The sequence below is a fragment of the Oryzias latipes genome, chromosome 22 (assembly GCF_053564925.1).
Source record: "Oryzias latipes strain Hd-rR chromosome 22, Olatipes_Hd-rR_3.1".
NCBI lineage: Eukaryota > Metazoa > Chordata > Actinopteri > Beloniformes > Adrianichthyidae > Oryzias > Oryzias latipes.
Genome location: NC_136258.1, coordinates 23605260 through 23629698, shown reverse-complemented (window position 1 = coordinate 23629698; position 24439 = coordinate 23605260). Strand labels below are relative to the sequence as shown.

The 24439-nt window shown below is 38.4% G+C and overlaps 1 protein-coding gene across 2 annotated transcripts; it reads left to right on the top strand.

The window, feature by feature from the left end:
- Window positions 1-8888: 8888 nt before the first annotated feature.
- bdkrb2 (bradykinin receptor B2) lies at window positions 8889-23147 on the top strand. 2 transcript variants are annotated; one of them, XM_011490216.4, is made up of 4 exons: window positions 8889-8959; window positions 11442-11625; window positions 14629-14747; window positions 20029-23147. In XM_011490216.4, exons 3-4 carry the CDS (start codon window positions 14728-14730, stop codon window positions 21062-21064), a joined length of 1056 nt encoding a protein of 351 aa, XP_011488518.1. In that variant the 5' UTR covers window positions 8889-8959; window positions 11442-11625; window positions 14629-14727; the 3' UTR covers window positions 21065-23147. The 2 variants fall into 2 exon arrangements, with proteins under 2 accessions (XP_011488518.1, XP_078796570.1); XM_078940444.1 differs by lacking the exon at window positions 11442-11625 and having other exon boundaries at window positions 8936-8959.
- The last annotated feature ends 1292 nt before the right edge of the window (window positions 23148-24439 follow it).

The following is a 24439-nucleotide window of genomic DNA, read 5'->3' as shown; positions in this document are numbered from 1 at the left end:
TTAACGAGATTTTTGTGATACTTTCTTGCTAGATGTCACTTACAAAAAGGAGTAATAAATAATAAATAAGAAGTTATTGTTCTTGTCAGACCAATAGTGTTGGGACTTTTCAGCATTCATTACATTGATTAAACCAAGCACTGATTTGACACAAGTATTAGACCATAACGTTAATTATGATGAGTTTGCATCGTCTGTAATTGACTTTGACGACGGCATGATGTACATCTTTGGTTTTGCCCGGTCGAGTGCACAAGAGCAGGAGCAACCACACATTAATGGCAGCTGTCATCACTGGATCGTATGGATGGCACACACTGAGAGAAACAGAGTCTTATTTCATTTTTTCACACAGAAAGAAGGCGATGGGGGTGTGTGGCTTTTCTTTGTACCATAAAAAAACAAAAGAAACAAAAAACAACTAAAAACAGGAGCGGTCATAAACAATTCAATTAATAAAGGTTATGTTAAACCTGACAGAGACATCTTAAAATTTAATATTAAAGTCTCTGCTCTAGAAATGCGAGTCCCACTCCGATCATACTTTGATCTCTTTTCAAAGCGTTCCCAGTGGTCTTTTGATTGCGATTATGCCATTCTTAGACAAAATAAAAAAATACTTGCGTTTTCCAGGACCTAATTTTTTGCAGAGTGGCAGGAGTGCATCAGAAATTTGCCTCTGAATTATGGGCTGGACTCTTGGAGCTGAGTAACCCTGCCTTCATTTCCCATCAGTCCTTTGTTTACGTACTCCCCCTTTAGCTTACAGCCCCTCACAACCCCAACTTAACATTACCGATGCAAAAGAAATGAGGTGCAAAAGTAGAGATATCTATTCGTACACTTTTGTGGCGGATGCCAGCTTCTTTCTGCATGTGGATGCATCAGAATAGAGCGGAGCAGGAAGCTTGTGGTCTGCTGATTATAGATCTTGCATAGAAACTGTAAGATTTTCAAACTGAATTTTTTTAATTTGCTCCTGATTCACATCAACTTGAATAAAGAAAATACTCAGAAACTCATTTTTAATGTTATTTTTTCTTTCTATATGTCCTCCATCATGAGAAAAATGTTGCGCGAACATGTCAAAAACACCAAAAAACAGGACTTTCAATGGAGGGGGTCTTTAGAGGTAAATCCCTTGCTGGATTTTGCATTTGCAAAGTAAAGGCGCAAGTTACATTTATTCAAGAAAAATTGGGCATACTCCTATTTCCAAGGAAAATGGCTTTTCTACAACCGAGATGAAAACAGAATTTTTTGTGCAAAGGCATAATTTTTTTGTGTCCAAAATGATGCAGAAATGCATGTTGGGAAAGCACCCACATGACTCTTGCTTTGTTTGTCTCTACAGTTGTCTTACTTTTCGTTTGAGTCCTTCTCTACATTTTAAATATAAAACAATTAAAACTTAGTTTGTCTATCAGAAAAGCTTGTCAGTTTAGCTTATGTTCTCCAATAAAAAAATGGCAATTTTCAGCTCTAACAGTTTATAAGCTAAACCAATCATTCATTTCACCCTCCCACCAAAAAAGGAATACCAAAGCAGTAAACTATGTCCTTAATTTAGTTTTAATCTAAGGCTGATTTATTCAGCCCCATCGCTCTTCACAGACAACTACATCCCCAAAATGCAAATGTGAAAAAAACAAAAAACAAAAAAAAACGTAGCGACCAAAACTACATTAAGGTTTCATTTTGGCCTCCACTCACTCTGGATCATGAATTATTTGCTATGTGCTACAGGGAACAGAAAGCCTTGACGCAATCCCGAGGGCTCCACCACCCTTGATTTTTCTGTGGACATTCTTCATCACTATGACTTCATAATGGGAGCTCAGCATCACTTATTATCTAAAGCAAGTTCTTTTAAATAAGGAGCGCTGCTGAGTGAATGACTCCATTTTGTTCTTCCCAGACAGTCTGTAGCGATGAAGGAAGAACAGACATATCATTCTATCCCTCATTTTAGGGTGAGAAATATACTCAAAATAATAACTAAGTTTAAGTTGAAGTGGAAGAAAAGGAAAATCACTATTGGATAAATTACAATTTGTTGTAATTTTCAGTTTTACAAGAGAAATTGATCAACAAAAATATCATGCAGCAGTTCAAATTTTAATGGGTTATTACCTATTGAAGCTAGATAAATAGTTGGTAAGATTTGTGTTAATTATATGAACTTCAAAAGTACCTCTTTAAATAAATAAATATTTATTCCAACAAAACAATAATCAACATATGATGAAGACCTGGCATTTAGTGCCTAAGAAAATTAGAATTTCTCATTAGTGCATTAAAAAAACTGACGTTTTCAGCATGAATGTCAGGATTCTCAAAACTGTTGATTTCTATCCATTTAATTAGGTCTCCTTTTGCATGAACTACAGCATCAATGTACTGTTGCATGGGCGCCATCATTCTGTGGCTCTGCATAGGTCTAATGGAAGCACAGGTTGATCTGACATCCACCTTTAGATCATCTGCATTTTGGGGTTTGGTGTGTCTTTTCCTCCTCTTAATTTTTCTTAATCCATCTTAATCTACCCATCCATGTCCCCCATCTTCACAATATTAGAAGAACGTGTTAAAAACACCAAAAACACCATTTTCATCAGAGTGGGTCTTTAAAATGCTTAGGGAAGCCTTTGCAGGTCTTTTGAGTTGATTACCTGAATAAAATGTACCACCATGAGTTACGAAAAGTTATTTTTTTCACAGTTTTCCAATTTACTGACACACTTTTCACTTGAGGTCACAATCATTAATATTACAAGAATAACGAGTCTGTGTCTAAGGATTTTATGTAAGATACAACAGACTTAGAAATAATTAATGAACTTTTCACAATATTTTTTTTTTATGTCAATCTTTTTTCAAACTAGTAATTTTGTTTCACAGAAAAAAAAAAAAGAAATTTACACCGTCGACTACAATGAACAACCAAACAACTTTTTAATCATAATTTAGCACTGAATCCTTTAGGATTAAGATTACCATGTGGATCTTAATATTAGCAGTGAAGGTTTTGGATAAGAGAACCGTAATTATCCAACCCTAAAAACATTTTAAATGCACAACATTTCAAAAAGCATTTAAAAAATTGCTTGTTCTGTACATTTGCTTTTGCTTGTTTGTACTTTAAAACTTTGTAAAAATTGAAATGATGCTGCCGGCTTTATTTTTTTGACATAAGGGCTTTTGTGAAATGTTTTAAAAAAGGAAGATTACTACAGATTGGAAAAAACAATTTTTTTAAGAAATACAAGGCACAATCTAATATTGACCAGCATTTGCAAAAAAAAATTACTGTAATCCTAGTCCAGACGCAAGTCTCCAATTAATTAAAATCATTCACAGAATCTGTCAAAGGTTTGAAGGATATCAAATATGTCCATATAAGAGATGTCAAACTGTCAAGGAAAATTCATTTTTCTTTAGCATGTATGGCGCCAATGACAGCTCTTCTATAGCCACAGAGTTGATGTGACACAGTCAATCACTTCAAGCCACAAAATATCAGCATGCAGGACATGCAGTCTGTCGCCATGGAGACGGATAGGCTGCACTCTGGTTGTCGGATGCTCTCTTCGCCTGGCACAGTTGGGTCTCAGCTGCCGGGTGAAATAAAACCGCTCCGAGAGGTAATGGAGCAATGATTGAACACAGAGTGAGACAAGTATAGAGACGCTGACAAAAGATGACACTCTAAAGGAAAAAACAACAACAACAACATCAACAATAAATAAAAGTCAGAATGGGATTAAAAAAAACAAGAACCAACCAAATAGTTGATAAATACTGATTTTTGCTGTCTCAGATAAATGCCGTAATGAATACTATAATTCTGGAACTACTTTCAGTAGTTTTGCATTTAAAAAAAATCTTTGGTTTTCATCTAAAACAAGTTCTAATCACATATTTAAATTTAGTTCAAAATTAAAGGAAAACATTTTCCACAATAAAAAAAGTTTGCTTTAAATTTAAAACTGTCAGACAGTCAAGTCTCCAGCAGAGGGCTCCATATTTCTTTTATCATAGCTTTCCTACTTCAAGAGTCCTATGTGTGTATTGAGAATGTGCAAATCAAAGTATAAAGTCGTCACATTACAGTTATTTATGTGCTTTCAGTTTTAAACGTTTTTCCAAACCACGCCGAATGAAGAGAACGTGCATAAACAGATGCATAAATGTGTTTATGCAAAAGGGCACAAAGTACACAAAAACGTATGGTGACTTTATAATGAATGCATAACTATGAGCTGATATGATATGAATACTCCAAACCATAATATACAAACGTTTAATAGTTAATACAGTGCCTCCAAGCATAAATGGGTGTGTCCTCATGCTTCTGCCAGGGAATAGGTTGCTGCTCTGTTGTTGGAGTGTCTAGGGAGCACAGTGTAACATGTGGAAACAGAACCATTTATAAATCTAAGAAACCCTTTAAATAGCAAATGTCTCAACAATTTCATGTAATGGAAAATGAAAGTGCAGAGCTCAGTTTTTATCAAATATCCTAAAGACTAAAAAAAAAAAAAAAGTGGTGACACAAATGAAGTGGTTACACAGCATTTATGTCATTCTGCCTAGTTTTGGTAAAATAACACTCAGAGTTGTTTGCATGCTGGACCATAATGTTTTATGCTGTTTACGCTCCAGGATGTTGCAAAGCACCAACATGATGCAACAGCAACACTTGTTTATCGCTGTGAAGGCCAATTGGCAAATGTTTAATGGTATCTTTCCTAAAAAATTTAATGAAAAAAAACTTTGTAAACAAGACAAGTGCTGTGTACAGTTAGAGTACTTGGAACCTGTTTTCAACAAATGTCCTTTTACTTTTACCGAACCTGGAAAAGGATCAGATAACAGCTTAATGACTTTATCTGTACATTAGAGCATGCAGCTCCATGATCTGACCTAAACCCTCATTAGAATTGCAATTTTCTGAATGATTCCTGAAGGCTGCCATCTGCAAACAGATACGATGTTCTCAAAAATGAAATTATTACATGATAATAACAACATAAACCAGGAAGAGATGAGGCCTGTCCTGTTAGACAAGCTGCCACATGTGAAGTCACACAACAGACAAGGGCCCCAATTAATGGGTCTGTTTGTCTTATCTATTTATAAGAAACTTTGTTTTTGTTGTTTTATTTTTTTTTATTTTTTCCATTTGGGTATGTCATTATTTTGTTGTCATAAAAGTGCAGCTGTGGGACATCTAAATATTTAGCCTGTTTGGTTTGGATTAAGTCAAACTGATAAATATGAATACCAGATGGGGAAAGTTAAATTTAGTAAGACTTCCAAAATATTTATTTGAAGATTGAAACCATTTCAACGCTGTGATTGCTAAACGGTGGTATATTCTCTCCTTGCCATGTAACCTTCTTTCACTTACTTCACCTCCCACCTTGTTATACTCCAAACTATAAACACTCAGACAGAAATGCAAACTTTGGCGAGCTGTCAGAAATGGGTTTCTTCTGCCATACATGGTGGATTTTCCAATATCTTCAGAATTCCAAAAAGTTAGCAAAAGTCAGAATCTGCCAGCAAATAGTTTGTCTTTTGGCTAAGGCCGCTGTTTAGATAAGCTGTCCTTTACTGATACAACTATCTTGTATTCTGTTGTGAAAGACCTTCTTCTATCTGACAAAGAAAATAGGGAACAACTCAAATTACAGTTTGTATTTACAGCAGCAAAAAAAATTAGATGAGCATGGGTGGTCAGCTCACACTCCAGCAGGAACATCTGTGGTGCAACTGTTGAATTTTTCATCATCAACCAAATGGTTTTGTGCTCCATTGCAGGTTCATTTGTGGTATATCACACTGCTCATCAAAGTTGTATTAGTGGTTTCAGACATTAGCTCATACCCGGGAGTACTCCCAGCTTCAGAGCTTATGGTTTGATTTGGAGCAGCGTCCTGGGGACCTTCACTTACTCCTGCTTTCATAGGCCTCAATTGTCCGCAACAGCTGTGAAAGCAATTTCTCAACTACATATGAGCTCCTGCATCCCGTTGTGTCAAATCTTTTGGGAGACACATAAAAGGGGCAGGATAAGAACGGGCTAATGGAGTTATGGTCTGGAAAGAAACACTGAAAGACAGGGAGGGAGAGACAGGAAATGAGTATTTTTGAAGAACGCAGGCTTCTCCGCCCTCTTGTCCAGACATTTTAAGGTACCTCACAAAAGATCACGGAGACGTCACTAATAGCAACAGACAGTGCAATACTCTCTGGCTTTCATTACTAATACTTTCTAACCATGTAAACTGTAAATCAAGCCAGAAATGGGACTAAGTGTGGAATTTTTCAAAAGATTAAATTCAAAATAATGCAAGCTGTGTTTATAATAATGAGGACAGCTAATATCAGGATTAAAGCCAACTTATCCTTGTAAAATACCTAATTTGTTCTCAATTTACTTGCTTTTTGTTTTACATTTTTTACTGTTGTTGCTTTTAATCTGATGTGTCTTATGACTTTTTATTGTTTTAACTAATGTCTTTGTAACCCTTGTGCTATCCTAGGCACTGTAACATTGGGAGTTGGGTCATCTAGACCCACTAGACAGTGCACTGAACCTTTTTTCTTCAATGATTTGTGATCTTCACTGGTGTCCATGGATTACATGAAATCCTCTCCACCTTTATCCACCTTTGTCATGGTAGGGAGAACACGTCAATGCAAGGGTGGGGTCATCTAAGACAGCACAAGGGGTTAAGGGTTCGACAGCATGTTGATGAAAATGCTACATAAATACAGTGATAGATTGAATGATAATTTATTGTCCGTTTTTTGTAATTTGTATGTATTTTTTTCATAATTTGCACCCTACATGGTTTTATTTAATTAGACGGCAAGGACTGCAAAAACAAACATCCTGGACATATTTTCTTAAACTTAAGTTATTATGCTATTGGAAAACTTAATTGATTTGATTATTCCAAAGCAGAAAAAAATACTTAAAAAGAAAACAACAATGATGTTTTTCTTTCTTAAGATTCATTTCTTGCCTTTCTTCAAACCAGGTTCAGGCTCTGGGTTTTATACATTTGTTCATCCGAGTTCATCCCAACCAGGCAAGATGTCATTAGCTGTCGAACCGCCAACAATGATGGACTCAGTACATGCACATTATTCTGTTACACAAACAAGTCTTTATTTGCTTTCCTGATATCTCTCCTTATTAAAGATCATCTCATTTCAAATGTCACAAATATGACCTTTTGTTTTTTTTAAAAACATTAATGATGATTAAAAAGCAACAAGTAAGGCCATTGATTTAAAATTTGTAAGTAAATATCGACTGCTATGACCTAGAATTGTTTCATCTCTTTGACTTTACAGCCTGTCCCACGTGATTAGAGTATAGATGAGATCAAGAAGGCTTTGGGCCAGTCCATCTTCCTCACGTCAAAGTTCTGCAGGAAATCTTCAGTAAATCCCTCTTAGTGGGACCAACATAGACTTAGGATAAAGTACCATGACTGTGGAAATATGAGAACAAACACAGAATACTCCCTGTTCTCGCTACACACTTACACCACAACTCAATTCAGAGGACCAATTCTGGACTCATTGCTGAAAATACTTTCCCCACATGCTGAGGTTTCGGCTCAAGTCATTCCAATGTAACCCACAGCCTGGCCTGTGGTCAGAAAGGTCTGAATTATTTATTCCTGTTGGACCATTACGGCTCAAGTCCACTAACATTTTTTCAACTATATGTGCTAGTTGTTGTTGTTAAATAGTAAAGATTCATAGAAAGATAAAATAAATGCAGCGCAGTCTATAAATGTAATCAAAAGCAATAAGATGGAAAAAAATGAAGTAAAAAGTCTAAACATGCAATATATCTTTCTCACCATCTGGTGCTTAAACTTCCGCATTCCAGGGCATTCTTCTCTAAAGCCACATTCAAATCCTGTTTTTTTCTGTCAGTCATCAAGTCTGACAAACAGTTACTCAATTTGACTCAGAATATTTTTTTTCCACTAACTGGTAAAAATTTGAGACATTCTTTTTCTACCCCAGAAACTAGAAAAAATAAATACCAACAGAAAATATTAATGTATTAGTACCTGTAAATAAAGAAAAAAGAAACGAAAAAAACCCCTGCTTTAATTCAGAAATATAAGGTTCACTGATATAAAGATCCATTCCAATTAAATGTGTGTTTTTGGTGTTTTTAACATGTTCCTGTGGCATTTTTCTGATGATGGGTGTCATATGTAAAGAAAATAAAGCCTGGATTTGCTTTTCTGAGTATTTCTTTGTTCAGATTGTAAATCAGGTGCAGATGAAACAATGCTGTTTGAAAAGAGCATTTTGTGACGTAGATAATAAGCTTGGGTGGGCCACAAGTTCCCTGCTCTGCTTGACTCTGATCTATCTACTTGTAGATGACTAGATCTGTGTGCGACTTGGTTTTCCACATCTTCCAATAAATTGACTTCTGGCGCAAAACTGTACTGCTGGATAGCTTCAATGTTGAAACAAAGAGAAAACTACACAGGGTTTTCCTTTGTTTTGCCTAAAAACTGTATAATCCTAATTAAAAGACCACTGGGAACACTTTTAAAATATATCAAAAGATGATTGGAGTTGGTCTTTAAGTGACAATTACAAAAGTGTTCTTTTAAAAAGACAATTCTGTCATGGTTGGAGTTTCTTTTGTATTGGTTTTTGCTTTCCATTTTGCTCTATGTCATGTTTGAGTTCTGTTTCCTGTTTTATTTTGAAAGGTTTCCTGTCTTGTCATGTTCTTGAGTTTTACTTCCTTTGTCCCAATCTGTCCTGATCATGTTCACCTGTGTCTTGTCTGCCCTGTCTGTATATAAGTCTTGTCTCTGCCTTCTTCTTGTGCTGGTCCATTAATGTCATTAATGTCTCTTCCACGTACGTCTTCTGCCCTGTTTATCATGCTATGCCCACAGTGAGTTTTGGTTTTTGTTTCCCTGCTTAGCAGCGCTTTTTGTTAAGTTAATAAATCCCTTGGCCAGGAACTATGTGCTCCCGCCTCTGCATTTTGGGTCCTTCATGCTCCCCAGCCCTCCCCACCTGACAAATTCAACTTACAGCATCTAATACACACATTTTTATGGGGTATAAAAATGTTTTAGTTAATTTTGTGGCTGGTGTGCATTTTTTTATAATTCTGAATTTTAACCACAGAAGCAAACCGCACCATTGTTTGTTGAGTCCTTCATTACCCAATCTAACATTTCAGTTTGAAATAGAAACCCACAGTGGATAAAAACTAAAACCCCTCTCCAAAAAGTTTCATTTGGTCGTGGTTTGTTACCGTTTAGAAATGTTGGAAAAAGCTTTTCATGGCTAAAAGCTATTTCTGGACAGAAAGAGCCTTTACTCTCATAAAACAACTGAGAAAAGTTGTTTTTATCAAACTTTTTGTCATAGAAAATGAACAGCTTTTCTAGGTAGCTGACATGGACGCACTTAAATATTTGGAAACAATATTTATGCCTTTTAATACAGCTGTCTTACTTTGCAGAAGTTAAACGTTGCAACATACTTTCCGACTCAATTCTCCAACAGCATTGCAGCAGCCAGTGTGTATTCATTCAGAAATGTGACTTCTCGTTCAGAACAATCTTTCTTTATGTTACTGAATGAAAGATCCACTGTGCTGTTTGCCTCCAGGTTGTCAAAAATAACTTTTTTTAAAGGCAGACACAGGTGTCCCAGTGAAGGAAGAGAATGAGTAACCTGGTTCAGACGTTGACCTCACTTGTGTTGCAACTTGAGTGCAACACAAGTGAGGTCTGCAGAATCCCACTGGAGCTGAGTAGATTTTTTCTGAATACTTTCTTTGGGCTGGTGTGGAAGTTCACTTTGATGTGATTGTAGATTTACTATTGAACAAATTAAAAAAAAAGAAGCAAAGCAAAGGGCCCTGTGCCTCAGGGAAAATTGACTATAAAGATTAATCTACAAGACATTTTCCTGCTCAAGCAAGGATCTCCTTCAGCTTTGTTCTTTAAAGTCCAGTGCCCTAAAAAATAGGACAGAAGAGGACAAGTCCCAGACCTCCACAGTCATGAAGTACAGCAAGATGTATGTGAAAAAAGTCCAATCTTTTAGGAAAACATGGAGTGGAAATTTTTTTTATTTTTTTTTATGTTTTTGTTCTGGTAAAGTTTATGCTTCAGGCAATCCATCTCCCATACTAGGGGCTGTGATAATATAAGGTGGCATCCGGGAAGTTTAGACTGCTCGCAAACGTGCACGGTGAAAACAATCACACTCAATGAAGGTCTAAATTTCCCATCATTCTTCACCTTTTCAAACAGAATTTCTCACTTGAACAAGTCCATATTCTTTTAAACTGTAAAAATCCCCCAGAGTCAGAACATTTGCCTTAAAATAGTTACTTCACAATGTGAATAAAACCTTATCTTAAGGTTGTGATTGTTGTATTCTCTGTGAAACTGCTTTTAGTGCTACCAGCCAGGAGGTAGTACAAACTTACAACAGCCCATATATAGTATCAGGGACGTTGAAATGATAACAAAATTTAAACCACAACAAGTTCTGATTTATAATTAAAAATTTTCAAAGGTAAAAAAGAGAAAAGAACAATATAAATTGTGTTGCTCCAACACCAGTAGCCCTTATTGCTTTGCTGTGATTAGACTGTATAACAGACAAACAGCTTTAGTCCATCGAAGGCACTAATGGAGGGATATTGTATAGAATGGCTCAAGCACCAAATAGATATGATCAATTGCTAAGTGTCTGACTTTACCTTCAGGGATCCACCTGTGGCAGGTCACTGTGAAGCCACTGCTCACAAACTAGATTACAGCACTTCCTTTGAAACATAGCAGTTAGTTTTTTATAGAACCGCTTAGCTTCAAGGTAAAGCCCTTCATGAGGTGTTGGTTTGAAAATATTTCTGCATCATGAACTATAAAAAGATTTTTTATTCCATGTGCTTCCTCATACTCACTCAAGCACTCAAGCACCGCAAGCGGATCATAAGATCATGAAACACCACATCATTTGTCATTTATCGTTTTGTAAGCCACGGATGTCTTTTCCAAATGACATTTCCCTATTTTTCACTTAAAATGCAAACTTCATAGACATCATGTGTTTGGTTGAATCCAAACGTCCCTCAAACTACCAAATTGTTTGTTATAAATCTGAAACAAATAAAACCTTCAGAAATGAGCTTGGAATCAGAGGCTTCAAAATGCAGCTGGTGTGCAGCGTATTGTAAATTAAATTAGTGTGGAAGATTAGGTTTGGCTTAGGAAAAGACCGGAGGGTTAGACCTGACGTCAAACGTGGGGGGAATGATCCTGTATCATTACAGCGGCAAAGGATGATAAATACATCGCCTGATTTACTGCTTTTTTTTCTCTCTCTCTGTCTGTTGTGCAACAATGAAGAACCTGGCCATGTTAACATTAAACAAGACAGCGGAGAGCAGCTTCGAGGGTCCTGCTGGTCATCAACAAAACTACAACCAGAGAAAGATGTTGCAATTTGGAGGATTGCAAAATGCACAATCCCGTGGCTCTATGAGTTTAAACAAATATAAAAACTCTGACTCATGATAATGAGGAACGTACAGTAAGACTCATCATAACATTTACCAAAAGAGATTCAGACTCATCCGTGATTATTAGGTTTCACTGACTTTTGTAATTCTTTTGGGAATTAAATCAGTTAGCCATGGACTGTGATAAAACTGTATCAGCCTGCAATGAGGGAAACCAAGCAAAATGTATGCAGAACCCTCTTTGTAGAAACTCCATCCTTTGAGATTTGCAGGAATGCATTAATGCACTTTTGTACTTTTAACTCTTCAGGCAGGTTAAGGTACGACTAAATATGGACAAAACCTCAACTTTGAAGATAAGTTCACACCGAGTATGTGACGCACGTTCAATAGGTTAAACATGCAGTCTTGAACGTGAATGTAGCGGCCCGTGGTGTTCATACTGGACAAGCAGGGAGGGACTTTTTCTTTTTCTACTGTTTACCAGGACATGTCCCCTATATACAGTTGGAAGAGGCTAAGTGTGAAATGTTGAAATCTTGCGAATCTTGTTCCAGTCCTTTTCTTTCACAGCTCTATATGAAAGACTGAATGTCATATAATTCCAGCTGGGCATTAACCGCAATTATTAATTTATCATCCAGAATCAATATTCAAGCAGTTGGCACTTCCGTAAATGAAAAAAAGACAGTCATCATCACCAAATCTGATTTGTCAAAATTGACGTAGTTTAACATTCAACACATTTTTAATGGTCACACATTTTGTACATGGATCCAGAAAACAGTCTAAAAAATTTGCTTAGCGCATTTTCACACGTTTACATACTTTTCATTGAAAGTGGTCACTTGAATCACGTTGCTGAGGGCGGTGTGAACATAGCTTTAGATTTTAAAAACGCAATTACGAATTTGTCTGACCTGTAGGGTATTTCCTTTTGACGCAGAACATCCAGCTGCAATTAATCTGTTAACAGAAAAATAAACTGTGAATAAATGTTATGGTCTGATCAGACTGTTACTTCACAAGCTCAATTTATCATCCCACCACACTACAATTTGGTTCTAGTACATCCCAACAAACGGACATATTTTAAAGCAACACTTTCTTGTGCCCAACCAGTCGTGATTTATCACCAGTTTATGGCTGTATTTTTCATTCACATTAGTTAAAAAATCAAACAAAACAGACAAAAAAGATTGAAATCTTATGTATTCTTGATGTTTTAACAGCTAAATGTTTATTTAAAGTAAAACTAGGCAGGATCAACATTTTAGAATTCTTAGTCTTAAAAATGGCTGTGCTCCTTTTTCGCACACATGTTGTGCTTCATAAAAGGCACGGTAGCTGGAAAACAAGCCAGGGTTTCATATTTCCCACAAGCTGTCAATGAGTGTTAGACACTTCTGAGACACTAAATGCTGCAGTTAGTGATATAAATAATGATCAGCATTATTTCTTGAATTCAATAAATAATTCAGAAACATACAATCATTTACGATCAAATCAGAGTGCAGGAATTTCTGCATCTTTGTGTCATAACAAAATGTGTTACAAGCCTCAAGTATCTACAGATACAGTGTGATGCTTATTTGAATGAGGATGGAACATTCGTGAAGCTTCCTGAAATGTGATAAAGGAGATTCAAAACAGGGCTTTATTCCTGAGCAATGGAATGCAGAGGATGGAAACTTTGGTATGAAAGGCATCCAGACAGTAAGCATTATACATTTCCTGTATGGATGATGCTCTTGTGGTAAATATTGATTATGTATATATGGAAAGCTATAAAAAATGCATGAAAGGTCCTTACATTTTTCACTTAGAGACTTTCTGAGCTGGAAACAGACTACTGTTATTATTGACAAAAAGTATCTGGAAATTGTCTAGCTGGCATTTATTACAGTGGGGAGTGTTCAGGTGGATTTTAGTATGTGGCAAGAAAGGGGAGAGAGCATCTTCTCATCTGCTTTTCTGCCTGGTTTAAGCTTTTTTTCCGAGTCATACTGAGCAGCTTTTGGAATTGTTTTATGTTCAGGTTCCTTTTTAAAAGAGCAATGTGAAAGCAAAAACTTAATCTAATCAAAGCGGGATTTACAAATTTCTTTTTGCATCCCTAAACTAACTTGTATGTGTAGTTGCGTTCACACCGCCCTCAGCAACGCATTTCTAAGAAGTCACTTCGAATGAAAAGTTTATCAAAATGCTTCTGCATTAAAAACTCTCACATTAACGTGTAGCTAGGCATGTTTCTTCGACTTTTTATGGGCTATACATACAAGACATGCGGCCATTGATTGAGAACGTTAAACCAGGTCGAACTTTGACAAATCGAAGACTGAGATTTGGTAATGATTTATGAAAGGCGCCCCTTTTTATTTAATGAAGTGCTACGCATTTAAAAAGTGATCATGGAGTAGAAATGGATAACTGCTGATTGTGCTCGGCCACAATTATATGACACCAAGTCTTTCCTATATCGGAATGGAGCTGTAAAAGGAAAAGCCTGCAAGAGTTGCGAGATTTTAACAATTTTTACTATTTTGCACCAAGCCCCTTTTTCAACTGGAGGTGACGGACGTGCGCTGGTCAAAAGTAGACAAAGGAAAAGAAGCAGATGTTGCTCCCTACTTGTCCAGTCTGAACAGCATGGGCTAAATGCACTTCAGGAATCCGTGTTTAGCGTGCCCTTGAACGCACATCATATGTTGTTGAACGCAGCTTTAAGGTTATATCACAATCAGGATACCCTTCAAAGATTTCCTTATCATGCAAATGTGTCCCATAATATAACACAAATTTATGCAGCTGTGACCAAAACCTGTTTGGACCCGTTTAATGGCTGTCTAAAAATCCACTTAAAGTTTTATTACTATATATGTCCAAACAGATTTAAGTTCTGAAAACAACAAAGCAACAGAATTTAAAGATTAAAATATATAGCCCAGCACATGCGGAAACTTCCCCCACGCAGATGGAGGAGGCAGTTGGGGAACTTGCTGATCAAAGTATAAACTTGCTTTGCCTTGCCTTGCCTTTTTGGCTGACATCACTCTAATTGCTCTTTCCTGAAGGAGAGTGATTCTTACCAGAGGCACAGCAGAGTAAGACAGCTGACTGGAAACGGTGTGCAGGAGAATCTGAGCGTTTCACATCTGGACACAAGCAGGAAAATGACTTTTCAGCCCACAAGGTATGTATGACAGTTCTGTTTTTAATAATTTGTTTAAAGTATTGTGAACTCTTTCTAGGAACACAGGCTTTGGTGTTTGTCAGTTACTGGTTCAGCTTGTCTTAAATATAGTGGAAAGAGAGTTGTATGTAGGATCTGCATGGTCTGATAATACTTAATCCGATTGTTTCTGGATGTGACACCAAAGGTATATAGAAAAAGGACATTTTTGTACTTGGAAAATAGTTTATAAGTACACCTCCTGTAAATGGTTTAAAATCTGTGACACTTTGATTACTCTATGGACCAAACATTGTCTGATAAATTAAGCAGTATAAACCAACATCTGAATGAGAATGATCTCCTCGCATCTGACAAACGCAAGATCCGTCCACAAATCAGAGCTTGTTCTTTGGCAGTGGAATATAAAGAAGCTGATGATTCAAACACAGATCATAAAGGTATGTGGGATTATTTGTGGCTCATGGCTGACTCCTGGGCTATACAAAGCTCAAATAGCTTTAACTGTAATTTTCCTCACAGTGACAAACTATTCAGGAACTACTCTTTTTCATGTAGTTTGAGAGCTTCTGTTGACTTAAATCTTGAGTTTTTCATTTTATGGCAACTTGTGTTTTTTTTTGTAACAATCAAAAGACTATTGATGCTTAACCCTTATGTATGGATTCATTTCCAACTATTTAAACAAATATTAATTAGTGTCGATTCGATTCAAGGTGATGCTAAATTAAATAGAGTCCATAATAGTGACATGTGTCGTGAATAGGTTAAACATTTACATTACATTTTTTTCAATTCCCCCACTTTTTTCCTACGAAGTCTAATTTTCACCTGTAGATCCAGAACAACAAGAATTAGCAAGTTGTAAATATTTGTACAATCAGTTTGTCTTTCCTTGAAATAAAGATGACTCTCTGCAAAATTCAGAGATTTATAGATTGGTCATTCAATTTTTTTTTTTGTATACCAGCAAAAGAAGCTTTTTAAAATTCATGTACATCGAATTGTAAAACTTAAGTAATATCATAAAATCTAAATACACCGTGTATTTAAGAGAATGAAAGGAATCGGCAGTCAATACACTCAGCCTCAGGGGGCAATGACTATCAGGAAGTTGTCATTGGTAATTTTTTTCAAATTAATAAAGTCATTTTCTATTCTGGATGTCAACTGTAACCACAAAAGAAAACCGGTTTGACAGAGGAAGACACTTTGAAGACAAACACATGTTGATTTCAAAACAATTAAAACAAGTTGGTCACAAAGTTGAGTTTAAAAGGGTAAACAAACACTTCAAAATAAGACCAATTTTCTTGTTATTCAGATTATTTTGCAATCATAGAGTAATGCACTGAGCAGCCAGTTCAGGTTTACCCAAGTGAACAAGAGTGTTTTAACTATCAGCCCTGTGATTGGCTAGGAAGTGCCAATCTCATTCCTGCTTCACAAAACTGAAACCAGCCAAAGTCATTGACTTTCTAGACATTAAATACGAGGAAAATACAATTTGCAACAAGAATTTCACAAATGCTCCTGGAATAATTGATGCTTAAACAGAAAATAAATATAAATAAATACAATCTAATCTATTTGTTTTTAAAGATGCATAGGCCTAAGCAGAGCTCAAATTGGCACACAGCAATAAATAGATTATGGGGGGGTTGTGGCCAGAGTTATTTATTTTATCGCTAACCAAAATTTATTGATGTTAATGCAATATGCAGAGGGCATCAGGGCACTTTCTATTATGAGGCAAAAAGGGCAGATGCTCAAGCCCCCCTTATGGCCCTTTGAAACCCACATGCCTGGTTTGAGATGTGATGTAGCTCTAGTAAGACCTAAACATTTTGACCTCTCATCTTAGTAAAATCCCCAAATATTACATTTCCATTACATCTTGAAATATTGATTGATAAAACTGTCAAAAGAACATGGTCTGGGCTGCACGGTGGCGTAGTGGTTAGCGCTCTTGGCTCACAGCAAGAAGGCCCTGGTTCAAGTCCTGGTTGGGGGACCTTTCTGTGTGGTGTTTGCATTTTTTCTCTGGGGACTCTGACTTCCTCCCACCGTCCAAAAACATGCTTCATAGGTTAATTGGTCAACCTAAATTGTCCCTAGGTGTGAGTGTGTGATTGTGGACACTCTACCCTGTGATAGACTGGTTACCTGCTGTCCCCTGCCTTCGCCCACAAGTGGCCGGGATAGGCTCCGGCAGCCCCGTGACCCTGAGAGGAAATAAACGGTTGAATGAATGAGAATGTGGTCTGATTTGTCGATGATGCCTTTAAAAAAGATCATCTTTAAAGTCCCCTAGTGGTGTATTAAAGGTAAAGTCCCAGTATCTGTCCCACATCTAGGTGTGTGAAATTTGTTCTCCACATTTGACCCATGAAGGAGCAGTGAACTGCAGACACAGCTGCGCTAAGGAACCATTTGGAGGTTTAACCCCCTAATCCAAACCCTTTATGCTGAGTGTCAAGCAGGAAAGCATTGGGTCCCATTTTAAAAGTCTTTAGTATGACAAAGCCTGGGTTTGAACTCACAACATTCCAGTCACATGGCATACACTCTTCCACAAGGCCACTGATGGTGTGTTTCCTGGTTGGTTAATTAAAACTATGAAGTCTTTAACCAAAATCCCACAACATGAATGTCTTAAGAAGCCATATTTCATGTCTATCGGAAGCCTCTGTTTCCAAAATCTCTGCTACATGGGCATGAACACTTATGCTAAGCTGAGTAGCCAGACCCTGCTGTTAAATAAAATTAAACACGAAAGAACTTTGATGAGCCCATGAAAATAGCTTTGAACTACATGGCAACAGCGAGCAGCACTGGCTGTGGCTCCCAACTGATTTGATGCTAGCACATGCAGATTGTTGAATTCACTTCACAGCAAATAAAATGAAATGCTAGAAAGAAAGTGACCAGTGCTGAACTTTTTCCTGTCTGCACTGACCCAGAGGAAGGGTTAAGTTTAGGATTACTGGTTAGGGTTAAGCTGCGTTGCCGGCTCTCAGGAGACGAGCTGGCAGCCTAGACAGAGACACTCTGCGAGATGGGGAGCAAGCTGCTCGAACTAAACTTTGATATTTTTCTTATTAAACAAAAGAAATAAAAACGGTCCCCTGATTTTATTCTTGTTTTTGTTTTTACCCTCTCTGGGGGAACAGCAATCCTGTCAGAGAGAGAACACAAATGCAGAGAAGACATTTCAAGCAACTAAGTGCGTGACAGCTAATGGGACTTTAATTTTAATTTTAAATACAAGCGGCCAAAAACAAAACCCAGCCAAGGACGCACTTTACATGCATGCGGGGAATGGGTCAATGTGCCATCTTCTCTTCTCCCGCACCTGAGCTTGTTTCCGCTGGAAGGGGCAGATCAGGAAGCTTATGCAATGTGCATGTGCTAATGGGCTGTTGTGACATTAGCACAACAGTTTGACAGCAATTTAGAAGGGGACATACTCAGAAATGCAAAAATGAGATGATTATTTTTTATTACAGTTGTTCTCTTTTATAATAAAAATGCCACAAGTACATGACAAAAACATGATTTTCATTGGAGTGGGACTTTTAGTTTTTAGGATTGCTTATTCCTTTTTTTTTTTTTTTTTTTTTTTTTTTTAACTTGTTCTGTCCAACAGCTGAGCAAACAGATTAGAGCTGAAGGCTTTTTGTGTTGGACAGGTTTTACTATCACAAAAAGAGGTTATATAGCTTCAAGAAACTAGAGTGTAGATTTGTATAAACCCCTTTTTGTCGTATTATTTTTTATTTATTTGTTACATTTAGTGTGTGTGGGGAGGGAGAGGGGAAGAATGTGAGGGGAGGGTGGAAGAGAGTAAAGGGAAGAAAGGTGAAAAGGTGGGGGATACAAGCACTGATTTGAATAAGTTATTAATTTAAGCTGTAACAATTATACCGGATCTGCTGGAAAGACGGATGTTACATCAAAGGTGAAAATCTGACACTAAGATGAGCGAGAAAAAAAAACTGTCCATCAATACACTGTAGGTAAGGAGGAGGGATGAAGCAGACAGGGAGCAGTGTGGAGTGTGGAGTGTGCACGTGCACGTGGGGGTGGAGATACATGCATGCTGCCGACGTGAACCGTGTGTTCATAAAGGGAGCCAGATCCTACCCAGCCAGACCAGCCAGACCAGGAGAGGGGAGGAGAGCCCCCCAGGCCAGAAGCCCCCCCAGCATCCGGACCCAGGCAGCCCGGGAGGGGAGGAGGAGGGGACCGCCCATCCCACCAGCCAGGCACAGAGAGGGCCCCCCTACAGGGGCCCCCCCAATGCCCAGAGGCACAAGCGAACCCAGTGTCCGGCCCCCAGGCCACAAGACAGGAGCGCTTAGCCGTACCAGGCGGCAGCCATGGGGGCCACCAGGCGCCGGACACCGAGACAAAGGCCAGGGACGAAGCCAGGGCCCCCGGAACCCAAGAGCCGGCCACCACCCGACCGGCGCCCCGTCCCCGCAAGCCAGCCCAGGCCCGCGACCTTAGCAACCCAGGGATCGCCACGCACCCACAGCCACAGCCACCCCCCTAAAACCCTACGCACTACCACCCCCCCCCCGCCATAATATCTGACCCCCCCTCCCCAACCCTCTCAGTGCCCTCCCCTCTCTGTGATGGGGAGGGAAAGCCCCAGAGGGTCCCAGCGAGCCAGCCCCCAGGTCGGTCCTACCCATGCACTCACACACACATACTCACAATCATCTGGTTACCCTCCCTACCCCCGCCGCCAAGCAGCAACCCCCCCCCCCCCAGCCGGCCGACCCCCAGCGCCGCATGCCCGACCCCCCCCGCAGCCGACAGGACACCCATAAGCCCGGCCGCCCCGAGAGGACCAGGCGGGTGAAGACCGGCCGCCCCCCCCCGACCCCACCCATGTATGGAGGTGTGGGAGTGCTGTGTGTGTGCTGCAGGTAAAATAGGAGGTCACCAGTGTGGGGGGATCCACCGCTGCCAAGCCGCAAAGCCCCCCACTCCGGAGTCCCTCTGTGAGTGGTGTGTATTTGCTGTGTGTGTGCTGCTAGCATGCAAGGATTGCAAGGATTGCTTATTCCAAATACAGCAGTAATATTTTTTCACCCCCTTTGTGGCAAAAACTTTAAGAATAAAATACTTTAGTGAGATAAAAGTATGTTTTTTAAACATTTTTCCATGTAGACCAAAAATATAACCTATTTCAGTAGAAGAATGTTGGAAAATGTGAGTTTTACTATTCACCCTACTGATATTTGAACTATTTTTTTGTAATTCTTTACAGTTTCCAAAACCTCAGCATTGCAGTGTTGGATGGACTCCAGAATAGCACCAACAGCACTGGCTGTCAAGAAGCAGAAGCCTGGAGTTGGGTCTACGCCCATGGGCCTGCATACATCTCCATCATCTGTGCTCTGGGAATACTGCTTAATCTATTTGTCCTGACAGTGTTCTGCTTTCACAACAAGCCCTGCACAGTGGCAGAGATCTTCCTGGGCAACCTGGCTGCTGCGGATCTCATCCTGGTTTGCTGTTTGCCGTTCTGGGTGGTCAACATTGCCAATAGTTTCAATTGGCCTTTTGGCCAATTCATGTGCAAGGCGGTCAATGTTGGCATTAAAATTAACGTTTACTGCAGTACGTACTTCCTTGTTTTGGTTAGCATAGATCGCTACATAGCCCTGGTGCATGGTTTGTCTCATGGAAGACTGCGTAGGCCGAAGTATGCAAAACTAAGCTGTGTGATAACATGGGGCTTTGGCTTGCTCCTGAGCATACCTGCGTTTATTTTTCGGGAGGTGGAATATTTTCCACTGTATGGTGTTCATGCGTGCTATCTTGCCTACCCAAGCCAAACCATAGAGCTTTTTTATAATGGTGCACTCATCTTTCTCAGCTTCCTCCTTCCCATTTCAGTCATTTCATTCTGCACTTGGAGGATAATTTGTGCTTTAAAAAAACAAGCAATCGACAGAATCAACGCTGAGAAAACAGAACAGAAAGCAACCATCTTGGTGTTGGTTGTCCTCCTCGTCTTCCTCTTCTGCTGGGTCCCATTTCATTTGGCCACCATGTTGGATCTCCTCTTAAAAGCTCACATCCTCACAGGTTGTAATCTTGAAACTGCCTTAGATATCTGCAACCAATTCTTCACCTACATGGGCTTTTTCAACAGCGTCTTGAACCCCATCCTTTATGTTGTTGTTGGAAAAAACTTTAGGAAAAAAGTTCAGGAATTGTCAAAGCAGTGGCGCAACAAAAGAAGATTGACCGAGTCCACACGGTCAAACGTGTCTTCAACGCTCAAGAGTTTGGTCTAGAACTCACTCTGGAAGATTGCACTCACCTTACAGACTAATGAAGGAAAATGAGAGTTCTGCAATTGTTTTTCTGTAAATATCTCCTCCATTCAAATGCTTTGCTCATATTTAGAATCTACAGCCTTTTAGATTCTGTTCGTGTGATGTGCAGTACACAAGTATTCTTTTAAGTGTATATCAATGTCGAAATGAGAAATAAAATGTAGAAATATTCTGTCTTGCAATGGGAAAAGAGATTTCCTTGCAGTATAAGCTAAAATATAAATATATATTGTTTTCAATAATTTATTCAGTTATATATGATCCACATGTATATCTCACTTGTTGGGACACTTTAAAGCTGTTGATGTACTTTTATGGGATGCCAGTACATACAAATACACTATGTTAACAGCTTTCATACACTTTGACAACAAAAAAACCCTCCACATGGATCTATAATATATTTTCATTAAATTTTGTAAAAAATAAAATTGTTATATGTTTGAATCAACACAGGGTCATTTCCATGAAATGTTGTACAGAGGCCCTTAACTAAATTGGGGTTCACCAGTGTTTATGGCAATTTGTTTAGTGCAATTTTGCAAATTATTTACCTTTCGGCACATCTCTTTATGGGTCACCATCAGCTTTTACTGATTTACACAGGAGTTTGTCACAGATGTTTACACCAGATGCTCCTCCTGACACAACCTTGTGTTTTATCTGGGCTGGGGAGCGGCACAGGGAGACACAGACTTGGGCCTTCTTGTGGCTACATTGTAAGGCAGTAGTGCAAAGGGTTGTCACCCACCAATGAAGCTCATTGGGCCCCATGGAACCCTTCCTGGAGGGGGGTGGGGGGAGTCCCTCACTTATCTACATCACAACGTGAGAACCCATTCGTTTTTGTGGGTTGGGATGGGCTGGTGCTCAGAGCGCAGGTTTTTAGAGGAATACTCAGAAATATGTGAATGCATCAAAGTATTGTTTTAGGGTTGTTTTTTGTAAGGAATGAACATTATAATATACTTAAAAGCTAAAAAAGATTTTTTGCATGATATAGGCTCTTTAACCAACTGAGCTATTCAGCTGCTAATGAGTGCAGTGCAATTTTGAAAGACAGTGCAATGTTCTGCATCCTGATTGGCTGTAGGCCCTGCCAATCAATCTCCTCGTTGCCATATCTCCTGTAAAGAATGAGTTTAGTTTGACAGAGTAACAAATATTTGATTTTGTTCAGATCTTTGTTTTTAATTCTATAATACATGACTTCTTTTTCTATAAAGGTTTGAACTTTGAGAGTTTAAAAGAGAGAAAATGTGAAAATGTTCATGTCTGTCTAAGATATAAAATCTGTCTAAGGTATAAAACTAAGTAAAAAGGGGTTTTACAGCCTTAAAACGTCCAAAAACTTACTTTGTGGATTTGACGTATTATGGATTAGACGATAGAAAACTGTGCATCATAGCAGACCGTTTGTGCATGTGTTTGTATTGTAAAAATAACCACAAAAATCTGTTTAACAGTAGAAATGACTGCCTAAGTGTTTTCTGGGATTTAGTCACTTGCTCACAAAGTTAGAAAATAGAGTTGTCGAAGATTTTCCAGCGGTGACACATAAACATACCATGTTTTTGTGGTAAGAATGACGCATCAGCCCTGTCATTATATGGTTTCTCTCCACACAAATATACAATGGCACAGTGTTGACTTATTGCAGGCTGTGTGGAAGATCCATCCCCGGTAACTGTCAAACTGGAGAGAAGCCACTGCAAACAGCATATCAGACTTCAAAACACGTTCTATAGGGCTGAAAGTAGTCATAAGAAACAAGACATGGAGGCAGACATGAAACCTCAACCCAGCCACAAATAATAAAACGTCTACTGTTTGGTTTCATTTGACGTATTTTTGTCTGTTTTTCAGACTCCCTGCCATTTACTACTTTATGTTCAGAAACAAAAGTTCAGTAAATTCTAAATATAAATTCTAACTGTTGCTTTTTTGACTTATTTCATTTTTTTGAGTTGGTCCTTCTGGAAAATAGCACAGAACCTGTCATTTATTGTACAATAAAACCCTGCTTCAGCCTGATGGGTAACACTGTCCAGACTCCTTTCTTTCAACACAAGACTCATGGTACCGAGCAGCTCCTTACACCTAATCTCAAGGTGAGTAACAAGAAAAATTGGTTCTGTTTATGCTATATAAACACATGTTGTTATAAGCTGGGGAATCAGTGGTTACATTAGAAAACTAGACTAAACAGCTTCCACCTCTGAGTGCAACAAGAACCCAGCAAATTTTTCATGATGTAACACATGACGCAACACTGGGACCTCAATGTGTTTAAACATTCATCTGAACTGAATCCTGGTCATCCCTTTATAAGCTCAAACTAAACATCCTATGACTCTGTTTTAATGTGGTTTTAGTTTCAGTTCTGGATGTTCAATCCTTGTGTTTTTTCTAACTATATGTCATTTCTCAAGTGTTCAATGTACTTTTTTTTTTGCAAGAAAAAATTTGATCAAAATTGAAACAATCACATGCTGTGGAGGGACACCAAAGTGGTAAAACCCTCACAGTTGGATTGCTGTGCTTGTCAAAACTGTGTTTTTTGAGAAACCAAGAGCAAGTTGGTGACAAAAAACTGATGAGTCATTTAAAACTTGACAAAAACAAATTGGAACTTTGAAAAAATGCAAACAAGAAAAACCAAATATATAAAAAAACAAAAACGCCCCTCTAACCCTCCGTGGGTGGTTTTTCACACAAGCTCAGGTCCTCTACCAGAGGCCTGGGAGCTTGAGGGTCCTGCACAGTATCTGAGCTGTTCCTAGCACTGCGCTTTTCTGGACTGACAGGTCTGAGGTCTTGCCAGGGATCTGTTGTAGCCACTCCTCCAGCTTGGGGGTTACACATACATGTATGTATAAATACACACGCATATATATATATAAGGTTTTAGTATCAAAAACAGTCAAAAATGTCATATTTTTTTCTTGTTTTCTTTTTTAGTACAGTGTCTCTTTACGTGCCTATAATCCTTAAAAAAAGAATTATCAAGCACAATTGTAGAGAGTTGTTAATAGATTTATTTTAACAGCACTGCATCCCTGCTATGAACATACAGATGGTAAAGAATTAGATTGCCATGATGTTTTTTCCAGCAACAGCTCCAATTACAATTTCCTCTTTTGAAGACATCAAGATTTTTATTTTTTATTTTATTTAACCTTTATTTAACCGGGAAAGTCCCATTGAGATTAAAAACCTCTTTTCCAAGGGAGTCCTGGCCAAGAGGCAGCACATTTCAACACAAAAAATACCTAAAAACAAACATTATTAAGACCACATACATCTGAAAAAGCAGTTGCACATTATTGTTTC

Excerpts from the sequence above, each read along its gene's own strand:
- bdkrb2 (XM_078940444.1), top strand. Across the intron at positions 14,748-20,028 it reads ATGACTTTTCAGCCCACAAG|TTTCCAAAACCTCAGCATTG; the intron begins GTATGTATGACA and ends AATTCTTTACAG.